The 12,162-nt window shown below is 50.0% G+C and overlaps 1 protein-coding gene across 11 annotated transcripts in view; it reads right to left on the reverse strand.

The window, feature by feature from the left end:
- Positions 1–12,162, reverse strand: part of RNF144A (ring finger protein 144A) — a 127,005-nt gene that overhangs the window by 22,629 nt on the left and 92,214 nt on the right. For all 11 annotated transcript variants that reach the window (XM_020912071.2, XM_070451997.1, XM_070451952.1 and 8 more), the window contains 2 exons: positions 6,275–6,379; positions 6,072–6,132 (listed from right to left, as the gene is read on the reverse strand). In XM_020912071.2, the coding sequence (XP_020767730.1) occupies positions 6,072–6,132; positions 6,275–6,379 (166 nt within the window). The remainder of the gene's footprint in view (positions 1–6,071; positions 6,133–6,274; positions 6,380–12,162) is intronic.

The following is a 12,162-nucleotide window of genomic DNA, read 5'->3' on the forward strand; positions in this document are numbered from 1 at the left end:
GAGGGGGCAGGAGAAAGAAGGACGGAGGGATGAAGGGTGGCCTGGGGCACAGTGGGGAGGGGGAAGGAAATCCAAAGGCTGCTCCCCCAGAGTGCTGTGCCTTTTACCTGGTGGCCCTCCCCTGCCCCCATCTGGATTTCTCTACCAGCAGTTTGGGCTCCGGGCTGGATGAGCCTGGACCTGTCTCACTTACATCACGGGGCCCCCCACAGGCACTGCCCCCCAAGGACGGCACTGCAGGATGTGGGCATTCAGCCTGCAAAGACAGCAGGACGCGTGCAGATAAGCTACATCCTCCGCTGGGTCGGCTTCCTGGCTGACTTGACAGAGTCTTCAGTGCGGGTCCGCCTGAGCCCCTAAGAGGACACCACTGCCCATTTCAGGTCCTTCCCGTCCCCACGGCGCCCCCTTCCTGCTCTCAGCAGCCTGTGCCACGAGGAGGGGACCGGCTTTCCCAAGGTCTCTTGCTGCCTCTCACCGCTGGGCAGCATCTCCCGGTCACTCCTCTCAGCTCTGCACGTGTAGCCCTGATTACAGGATGGGGTGAGCAGCAGAGGAGACCTAGTTAGGGTTTCCATGGTAACTACTGGCATCGTGTGACTTGTGTTCTCTTGGAGCTGTGACAGGTCACTGCCCATCCCCACGGGAGAGAGTCCCTGCGGCAGACGGTGGGCAAACACCCCACCCCACTGAACTGCCAGCTCAGAGCCCCTCCGTTAGTGCTGCCGGCACCCCGCACCCCGAGAGCACAGCCTGGCTCTGCTCTCGGATGTCTATTAAAATTCTACAAGATCCCTCTGCTGCTGGAGTCTGCCCGCTGGGTGTGCAAGATGGGACCCGACCAACGGGAAGATCCACACTGGGCAACAGCACAGCTTTTCTTTCCAGGATGTATATCATACATATCAATGTCTGTCTGCCTATCGACCTATTTATCTATCCATCACATCTATATATTTATATATACTATATGTATAGGATCACATCTATATATTTATATATACTATGTATAGTATATGTATACGATCACATCTATACACTACACACTAGATACATTATAGCCAATATGTTATGTTATACACATTGTATCTAGTATGCATACATGCACATATCTGTACATAATATATTGTCAAACAAAGCAAGAAGTGTGCCAGAGCACAAGAGGAAGGGACGAATCTTAGCTCCCCCTCTCAAAGATAGATACATAAATAGAAATAAAGTAAGTCCCTAACAGCCCTACTCATCGAAAAGCCCAAGACTCTTATAGAAGGTGTTCCTCTTTCTTAAACACAATTGTCCTTTGAGAAGCACGCTGTGCAGGGCAGTGTGTCCTTCATCCCTTCTGATACTGCTCCACTCCCACTGCCCCGAAATGTAAGTAAACCCTGAAGCATGGCACGGTCAGTGTCCAAAGAGGAACTCCTGTGAATGCCATGGGGCATGTGAGCAAGTGATGGGCCTTCCCAGAGAGCCTGTGGCTCCCAGCTTTGGGGGTCTTACAGCTGGCAGACGAAGTGCTCAGGAAAGACCTCCTCCCAGAACCTCCCTCCCAGCATCCTGCTCCCCAAGGACCCTGGGTGGAAGAGTGTGGACGCTCAAGTTAAAATAAGGCTCTGATATGAGACGTACAAATGGAGAGAGTATTGGAACTGTGACCAAAGCACTTTTCAAGTAAATAAATGTTGTCAGGGGATGATGTAAACTGCCACTTTTCCACCAGTCACCATCCTCATTTGAAGGTGACTTCAAAGGGAGAGAGCAAATTGAAACCTGCTTCACTGATCCCATCTAGAATTTGCTCAGTTCAGTTCCAATTCAGTCACTCAGTTGAGTCCAACTATTTGCGACCCTATGGACTGTAGCACGCCAGGCCTCCCTGTCCACCAACTCCCAGAGTTTACTCAAACTCATGTTCGTTGAGTTGGTGATGCCATCCAACCATCTCATCCTCTGCGTCCCTTTCTCCTCCTGCCTTCAATCTTTCCTAGTATCAGGCTCTTTTCAAATGAGTTCAGCTCTTTGCATCAGGTGGCCAAAGTATTGGAGTTTCAGCTTCAACATCAGTCCTTCCAACGAACACTCAGGACTGATCTCCTTTAGGATGGACTGGTTGGATCTCCTTGTCATCCAAGGGACTCTAAAGAGTCTTCTCCAACACCACAGTTCAAAAGCATCAATTCTTCAGCCCTCAGCTTTCTTTATAGTCCAACTCTCACATCCATACATGACTACTGGAAAAACCATAGCTTTGACTAAAAGGACCTTTGTTGGCAAAATAACATCTCTGCTTTTTAATATGCTGTCTAGGTTGGTCATAACTTTTATTCCAAGGAGCAAGTGTCTTTTAATTTCATGGCTACAATCACCATCTTCAGTAATTTTGCAGCCCCAAAAAATAAAGTCTCTCACTGTTTCCCCATCTATTTCCCATGAAGTGATGGGACCAGATGCCATGATTGTAGTGTTCTGAATGCTGAGTTTTAAGCCAACTTTTTCATTCTCCTCTTTCACTTTCATCAAGAGGCTCTTTAGTTCTTCTTTGCTTTCTACCATAGGTGTGGTGTCATCTGCATATCTGAGGTTATTGATATTTCTCCCAGCAATCTTGATTCCAGCTTGTGCTTCATCCAGTCCAGCATTTCACATGATGGACTCTGCATATAAGTTAAATAAGCAGGGTGACAATATACAGCCTTGATGTACTCCTTTCCCGATTTGGAACTAGTCTGTTGTTCCCTGTCCAGTTCTAACTGTTGCTTCCTGACCTGCATACAGATTTCTCATGAGGCAGATCAGGTGGTCTGGTATTTCCATCTCTTTAAGAATTTTCCACAGTTTGTGGTGATCCACACAGTCAAAGGCTTTAACATAGTCAATAAAGCAAAAATAGATATTTTTCTGGAACTCTCTTGCTTTTTGATGACCCAACGGATGTCACCAATTTGATCTCTGGTTCCTGTGCCTTTTCTAAATTCAGCTTGAACATCTGGAAGTTCACGGTTCACATAGTGTTGAAGTCTAACTTGGATATTTATGAGCATTACGTTGCTAGTGTGTGAGATGAGTGCAATTGTGCGGCAGTTTGAGCATTCCTTGGCATTGCCTTTCTTTGGGATTGGAATAGAAACTGACCTTTTCCAGTCCTGTGGCAACTTCTGAGTTTTCCAAATTTGCTGGCGTATTGAGTGCAGCACTTTCATGGCATCATCTTTTAGGATCTGAAATAACTCAGTAGTTCACTAGCTTTGTTCACAGTGATGCTTTCTAAGGCCCACTTGACTTCACATTCCAGGATGTCTGGCTCTAGGTGAGTGATCACACCATCATGGTTATCTGGGTCATGAAGATCTTCTTTGTATAGTTCTTCTGTGTATTCTTGCCACCTCTTCTTAATATCTTCTGCTTCTGTTAGGTCCATACAATTTCTGTCCTTTATTGTGTCCATCTTTGCATGAAATTTTCCCTTGCTATTTCTAATTTTCTTGAAGAGATAGAGTCTTTCCCATTCTATTGCTTTCCTCTACTTCTTTGCATTGATCACTGATGAAGGCTTTCTTATCTCTCCTTGCTATTCTTTGGAACTCTGCATTCAGATGGGTATATCTTTCCTTTCCTCCTTTGTCTTTCGCTTCTCTTCTTTTCACAGCTATTTGTAAGGCCTCCTCAGACAACCATTTTGCCTTTTTTTCATTTCTTTTTCTTGGGGATGATCACTGCCTCCTGTACAATGTCAAAAGCCTTCATCCATAGATCTTCAGGCATTCTGTCTATCAGATCTAATCCCTTGAATCTTTTTCTCACTTACACTGTATAATTGTAAGGGATCTGACTCAGGTCATACCTGAATGGTCTAGTGGCTTTCCCTACTTTCTTCAATTTAAGTCTGAATTTGGCAATAAGGAGTTCATGATCTGAGTCACAGCCAGCTCCTGGTCTTGTTTTTGCTGACTGTATAGAGCTTCTCCATCTTTGGCTGCAAAGAATAAAATCAATCTGATTTCAGTGTTGACCTTCTGGTGATGTCCATGTGTAGAGTGTTCTCCTGTGTTGTTGGAAGAGGGTGTTTGCTATGACCAGTGCCTTTACTCAGTGACTGGCTATAATTAATAGCTCTGTTTCGGGTCTAACATTTTCATATTCCATTCAAACAGGTCTCTGCTCCTATTAAGTCCAAGTCCTTTTTGTATTTTTTTGCTGCTTTGAACACAACGTTAGCAAAATATTCTAAAGTGATAGCTTTGAGAGATATTTTTTTAACCTAAGTCAAATTGGGTTCATTACTATGCAAAAGAAAAAAAAAAAACTTCTTTGACTAAGTCAAAGTACAGAAGAAATAACAACAGTTAAAATTATTAGGTAGGAACATTTACCCAGCTGCATTTTTAAATTCAATGTCATAGAAAGTTCATTTTCTTCTAACCCAAATAACTGCCAGTTTCTGTCAAAATTCCCTCTGGAAAATGTTTTCAGAAGAGGCTCACAGCCTCAGGAGTCCAAATTAATCAAATTTATAGCTCTACATACCGACTTTTGTGTCACATGGCCATATATTTAAGCAATAAACTGCCCCAAACCAAAGAATATATGGCATTTCAATAAATAAGCACTTGAAAACAAATTTCAATGTCATCAGAACTCCTGTATGAATTTTTTTAGGTTGGCCACACATTACCTTTTTTTTTTTTGCCTTGAAAAGTGAGTCTCAAGAGGAAATGCAGCTATCTTTAGCATTTCTTTAAAAAAAAAAAAAAGGAGAAAAAAACTTTCCACATTCAGCTAAACAAGGAGTCTATGGACACACTGCTCGGGTCTATTCCGCATTCCATCCTGACAGTGTTTTCCTGAAACACGATGCCCAGGGTTGTGCTCATCTCTCATGAACGCCAGATTCAGGAGACCACTAACAGCCCATCCAGGAAGAGTGGGGCGCAGACAGCAGTTGCTCAATAACCCACCCGGAAATTTTAGAATCCAGATACAGCATCTTCACAATAAAGTCTTACATACAGAGCGTTGTCTACACATGTCTGTTATTCTGCTTCTTTTCAGATGAGCCCGAGGTCCAGAAAAGATATGAAAACAAGATCAAACAAAATCCACAGAATAATGCCATCTTATGAATCCGGCGTGGGGCTTCCCTGGTGGCTCAGATGGTAAAGAATCTGCCTGCAATGTGGAAGACCTGGGTTCAACCCCTGGCTCGGGAAGACCCCCTGGAGAAGGAAATGGCAACCCACTCCAGTACTCTTGCCTGGAGAATCCCATGGACAGAGGAGCCTGGCGGGCTACAGTCCACGGGGTCACAGAGTCGGACATAGCTGAGTGACTCACACACACACGTGAACATGGCCTATTTCAGACAGCAAAGACAAAGATCCATCCCAGACAATCAATGTGTCTTAACACTGCAGCAGCCTGGCTCCAGCCAGGAGCAGTGGGTGGGACACTGCAGGGGTGAGGGGGGGACCTGGTCCATGCCCTTCCACCCACCAGAGATGGAAACCAGGGCACATTAGTTAGCCTCTGAGGGTGTCAGGCTAATAGGCAACCCTGTTGGGCTGCTGTGAAGCTTGGTGAGACAAGACCCCAGCACCTACTGGCCCCGTCGGCGTGCAGCAGACAGTGAGGGCAACAGACCTGTGGTCAGGGTGATGACCATCACCATTCCACCCTGCCTGACCTTGGGACTTCCTTCCAAGGCTTCCTATCTTTTAAATTCTGTGACGGCCTAAGAATTAGTCCTCAGACTGTTAGGCCTTAACCTGGCTGGAGAATAACACCCCATGAGGGACTCTTTAAACCAGCCCCATAATCCCAGATCCCTAGAAGCAAGCTGTTCCATGGATCTTCCCTGCTACCAACTAGACCCGCCCCCTAGCAGAGGCCATTCAACTGTGAGCTCTGCAGAAAACTCAAATACAGCCAAACTTTAGAAGGCTAATTTACATCAATGTTTTCATGTCCAGTGCATCCAAATGATGCACAGTGGCATCCACTGAAGCACTCCACCCAGTTTATACACTAGATTCAATAACCGGAGTCATAAGCAGCTGCGACACCGGGGCACCTACCTCTTTCAAACTGTAGCTTTTTGTATCTTTGCATAATTTCAGCCGCCACCATGCACTCAATCTAAGGGAAGAAACACAAGAAAAAGGAGTCTAACCATCTGAGGGCTAGAACACAATGCCAGGTCATCCTGGACACAGCCTGGGATCCCTGACTCACTGGGGAGGCCCCGCACATGCACCCTGATTCCCCCAGCCATACGTGCCTCATTCTCCTGCAGGTGGCCCTGTTTGGGGCAGGCAGCATCTGGACAGCTAATTGCAGTTTCTAATCCTTCTTTGATCAAGAGCTCCACATACTGTTTCAGGCACTGAAAAAAACAAAACAGAGAAGTATCTGTAAACATCTTCCTGAAGGCTGAAGAAGCAGTGATGCATTAAAAAAAAAAAAAAGACAAATCAAGCACATTGTTCCAGTACAGTTTTTTTGTATTTTTGCCCTGTAGTCCATGGCAACTACCAAATTAGAGGTTATATTCACTAGACAAATATTTGCGGGGTACCTCTGCTGCACCAGGGCTGAGGATGCGGTTGGGTCCCTGTGCCCGACCTCGGCAAACACCACGCCACTGTGCTCGGTGGGAGGAGCGGGGAGGCAAGGCAGGCTGGGGACCCGTACTCCTCAAACACACACCAGACGTCAGGGCTCTGCTCAGTCCCCTGTATGCCACTGTTTCACGTGGTGCTTAGAATGTTTTTGCAGGAAAGTTATGACGATGCCATCAATCGGGTGAAAACTAGGACCCAAACAAGGAACCGCCAGCTTCCCCAGACAGCGAGGGCAGAGCCCAGACTCCAGCGCAGCCTCACCTGCCTCTAGGCCGCCCCGGCACCCCCACCGAGAACCCAGGTCGAGCTGCCCACCCTCCTGCAGTGACCTCTAGAGCAACGGGCAATGACTGGCTACCACCCCCCGCCCCTCGACTTGGCCGTCTGACTGAACATCCGAAGTCAGAAAAGTCAGTAGGAGACACAACCCTGAGCTCATGCCAAAGTGAAGCGGCCTTTCCCAGGGCCGGTCCACTCCTGCATTACTGTCTGCTGGTCTCGGAAATCCAACGCTCCCTGAAAAGCACTTTTTAAACAACAAGTAGATGAAAAGTGACAGTCTTCTCTAGGCAAGGTCACTGCCCAATGTGACTGAGACAGACCCTGAAGCACTTACATCAGATGACATCAAAACTCAAAGGGGATAAGAAACCGGACCTCTCAGTGACGGGAGCACAAAGTGAAGTGTCTCAGCAGTATCTCCAAGTCCACTTCCCGCCACAGCCCAGGCCACAGAGCTACAGAGACACCTGGAAGCCCGGTCCGTCCAGGCAGAGCTGAGGATCGGTCATGTGATGGGCTCGGGCCACAGCTCTTTGGACAAGAGACCAGAGGTGCCCATCCTGCTGGACATCTGCGACGGTAAGAAAGAAAGTATGGAAAATCACCTGGCGCGATTCCAGCTACACAGACCAGCTAAGTGAGAGGGGTGGCTGTTATCCGCTGCGTGTGTATCTTGGTGATTGGTGCCTTACAGTCACAGGTGTAAAAAATATCACAACCTTAGCCGCAAGATCATTCTTTTACTTTTTTATAATTAAGTCTGTCTAAATCGAGTCTCTGGGGGACACTAGAATGCCATAAAGCGATAAAACGCCGGAAACTTTCACAAAATTGTGCAGAGAGGTACACAATGAAAGAAAGCTGACAAAATACAACAGTTAAAGCCGCTGTGACAGGTACACTCAGGGGACATTTCCGGCTCTAAGCATCGCTGTGCCAGGACTTGCATGTATCAACAACCAGTGCGTCAATCCTGGGGAGGGCTACCTTGGGGGTGAACATTCTATGCTGCCAGCAGGCTCTGCACAATCTGCAAAATGACTGTTTCTGGAAGCATCTATTTGCATACTACATAAAAGGGATGGGGAATTCTCTGGCGGCTCAGTGGAGAAGAACCCGACGACCAATGCAGGAGATATCAGTCCGATTCCTGATCCGGGAAGACCCCACATGCCACGGAGCAGCTAAGCCCATGAGCCACGCTCCTGAGCCTGTGCTCTAAAGCCCGGGAGGCCGTAACTCCTGAAGTCCACGCGCCCTACGGCCGTGCTCCACGACAACAGAAGTGACCACAAGAAAAAGCCAGGACACCACAACTAGAGAAAAGCTTGTGCAGCAACGAAGACTCAGCACAGCTAAAAATCAATTAATTAGTTAAACTGAAAAAAAAAAAAACACACAAAGACTAGAGGAGAACGAAAGCCCCTTTAAAGGAGGGAGCGATGAGGATCTGGATCTGACCAAGCATCCATGGAAAACAAGTCCGGTCTTCTTCCAGATAGAAACCGGGCCATGACTCACAAGCTGTGTTTTTCAATCCAATGGCAAAAAGATGTCTTGAAATGAGCACCCAAAAATGCCAGAGAAACCTCGGTGAAAATAAATATACAGGACAGAGGCAGACACTGATGTATTCCCGACTATCGTATTAATTACAGCTCTCTGTAACCAAAGGCCTCAAGACTCCGCGTTAATCACCACCTGTGTTAGCCAACTAAACAAACAAGACTCTTAGGAGGTGTTAATCGCTCCCCTTAGACAGAGAAGAGAACAAAGCTCAGGGAAGTCAGAAACAGGACAAAGTCAGGGTCTGTAAGTGGAGGAGCTTGGCTCAAATCCATGTATGCCTGACTCCGAAGAGGTGGTGGTTTTGTTTTTTAAACTCTCGCCTCCTTCCTCCCCAATCAAGAATTCTTTCGTAAGCAATAATTTCTTACTTTCTGTTACCTCAGAGTGTGTCTCTATGTGTCCCTGATGCTTGGGTGCCAGGACCCTCCAGGACATCAAGACCCCCAGTTCAGTTCAGTCGCTCAGTCATGTCCGACTCTTTGCAACCCCACGCAGCACACCAGGCCTTCCTGTCCATCAAGACCCCCAAGGTCCCCCCAAAGATGCACCGTGCTGAGGTTTCTGGGGGGGGTCCCACCTTGGGAAGGGGGATCAGGAAGGTACCAGAGATAGAAAGTTGGCCAGAGGAACAAGGCCTCTCAGGAAAGGGGCGTCCACTGCACAAAGAATAGGAAGGTCCGGGAGCCGGGAGGTGGTGTATGGAGAGCTGCAGAAAGTTCCAGATTGTTCACTCTCCACTTTCTCGCCCAACCCGTTGAAACCCGGGTCCAAAGATGCAGAGGGGGGTCTACCGATCTGCTGGGACCCCTGTCGCATCGGAATCCTTCGCCAAGGAGAAGGGGCCACAGAGAGACGGCTGCCCGGTATGGAGTCTGCAACAAGCCTGAACTTGGTCTGCTTTCTCCCTGGGAGGCCCATCAGTTACTGATGATGCTAACAGCTGGGAGAAACCCCGAGAAATCATGCTCAAAGGTGCCTGAATGGCTTCCGCTTATCAGGGATCCGTGTTTATAAACAGCCCACAAAGGCAGATCTGAACAACGGCCGTGGGACTCCCGTGGACTGGGTTCAGGCAGATAAGACCCTGGGACCACCGCTCTGGTGGGGATGCCAGGGAACCCTCATGCCAGATGTGGGCATGCACCTCTCTGAGGCCCCCGGCTCCCCACAGTGTGGAAGGAAACAAACCCCAAGGACAGAAAAGGATGCTTCGGCGGATAGGTGCCCGCACACGTACCATGAGTTCTGCCCGGCCCCCACGGCCTCACTCAGGGAGGGTCTGCGTACCCCTCTCTTCTGCTAGGCGGCAGGCTCTTTGAAACCCAGGCTGTTTATCCTCCCAGGCCCTGGGCCTGATGGAGTGCTGGTGAAAAGCAAGCCCATAACAGCTTGGCAGGAGAGACAGAGGCCAACAGCTGGAGGGGTGAGTAGTCTGTACGCAGAACAAGCCGACACGCACACGTGAACATGGACACGCATCCGTGCAGAGGAGGGGAGACCTGGGGTGGGGACCTCAGGTCACTGCCAGAGAGCCAGCTGGACGGGCATCCCGGGCCTCTCGGCGGGCAAGGAGGGCAGACACGTCCTACAGGGCTGTCCTCAGGAGGCTGGAGCCACTGCCTGGCACAGCGGGCAAGACGAGGATGCTTCATGCAATCCACCCCCCCAACCCTCAACTGCTGCCAGGGACTGGAAACCCGAGCAGACCACCCAGCAAGCCCCACTGTGTATGTTCTGGCAGCAATACCACTCCAGCCTGCCGGGATTGACTTCACCCGAACCAGGGACTCCAAGAGATGAAGGCTGCTTTTGTATTAATAAAATTTTTAGAGGGAAAAGAAAAAAAAAATCAGATTTACTTTCTACTGGACGAAAAAAAAAAACCTCTCATCTACATGTACTCTGGGTCTAGTGGTCTTGCCAAACCACCAGCAAGCTGTCTCCTGGACTCACCTCCCCTGAGATCTCTGACCCCTCGGGCGCTGAAGTCCAGGTGGGCCCCACAGTTTGGGGGCACTAATGTCGATACTCAGCCCCCCATGTGTCCCCTGGGCCTTTCCCTCAGGGTTTCTAAGAGTCAAAACCCAGTCAACCACTGGACCAGGAAAATGACTTTCCCTGCAGGCACTGTCCCTGGTGGAAGGATATACAAAGAAGGCCTCAGGACACCAGTTCCTGCCACTCCGACCCTATTAGCCTGCAGCCACCAGCCTCTCTCTGTCCACGTGGACATCTTCCCACCAAAACCCCGCCAGCCCACTAGTCCAGACTGGGGTGCCCATCCTTTCCACGGGCCCCCCGACCTGCAGCCTGGTGTCCATGCACAGTTGACCCCACAGGCAGCTGGGGCAGACGTGACCCCTTCTGAGGTCCCGTCGCCCCTTGTGGGAGGGCGTGTGACCACAGGTGCATAGACAGACTCGGGCTGAGTCCGTCTGATGGGCAACGCTCTCCCTCAAGAGACGGAGTCGACAGTTCTCAGCTGCGAGTCTGTCACTTGCTGGGATTTTCCAGGTCAACTAAACCAGCGGACACTGGGCACCCGCTTCTCCGAAGGGCGGCGTGGGGAGCTGTGATGGTGGCAGGAGGACCTGGGTGGCCATCCCCGCCTCACCACAATCAGCACGAAGAGGCAGACTGGTTGGCCCGAGGTGCGGATGCTGCTCATTCAATACTGCCACCCAGAGAGGAAGCTGTCCATCCCAGGGCTGGGTGCGCCCACGGCAGAGAACCTCCAGGAGACGGTGCATGGGTATGATGGCACATGGAGTCGAGAAACAGAGCAGGTGGTCCTGGGGGACTACGAACCCCCAGGGGTGGGCAGGGGAGACGCGGAAGGCCCCCAGAGCTGAGCCGAGTAGCAGGTGTCATCTATGGAGGCCGTGGGTTCCAGGGTGCCCGGAGTGGATGCACATCACCAAAAGATGTTGTATAAGAACCCGGTCTCCACGTGTGAAGATGAACCTGATGGGGCAGGATGACCAGTCCCAATCAGGGCACCGGGACGGCCCTAGCTGTGGGTAGGGATCTGGGCCCAGCCTCTGCCCAGCCTGCAGCTACACCAGGATCTGAAAAACCAGCCATGAAACGTGAACCTGCCTTGGGAAGCCCTGCTGATGCGGCCACACGCCTACTGATAAAATGCACGAGGATGCCCTTTGTTCTGAGAACTGGGCCATGGCCACAGGGACCCGGAGGATGGATGACACCTGACCCCGGAGGCCGGACTCAGGGTGACGTTGGGAGGTGACCAGGAGGCAACAGAGGGTGTGTTCTATGGATGACTCCGGCCAGCTCTGATGACCCGGGAGTACTCTGGGACCGAGCCGGGCCTTCCCCTTGCTCCCCCAGCCTCACAGAAGAACATGAAGCTGAAGCTATGCCTTCTGCTCATCCGCAAAGACCAACAAACATCTGATGCTGCCTGTCCCCAGCATGCTGGCTGAGAGGCAGAGCTCCTATTGGGTAGGTGCCATCCGCCCCAACTCCGCAGGGAGGGTGCTCTCCTTGGGCTTCTAACCAAGCTGCAGGAGAAGCCCTGCTTGCAGGACACGGTCTGTCTGCTCCAGAGTCGTGCAGGATCAAGAATGAGCATGTAACCCGACTACATCTTCATCACGAAGACCTCCCAGGGGAAGGGAAGACAGGAGGGGTTGTGAGGAAGTGAAGCTGCTGGGTCAAGTCTGACTCTTCT

This window comes from Odocoileus virginianus, chromosome 2 (assembly GCF_023699985.2).
Source record: "Odocoileus virginianus isolate 20LAN1187 ecotype Illinois chromosome 2, Ovbor_1.2, whole genome shotgun sequence".
Classification (NCBI taxonomy): Eukaryota; Metazoa; Chordata; class Mammalia; order Artiodactyla; family Cervidae; genus Odocoileus; species Odocoileus virginianus.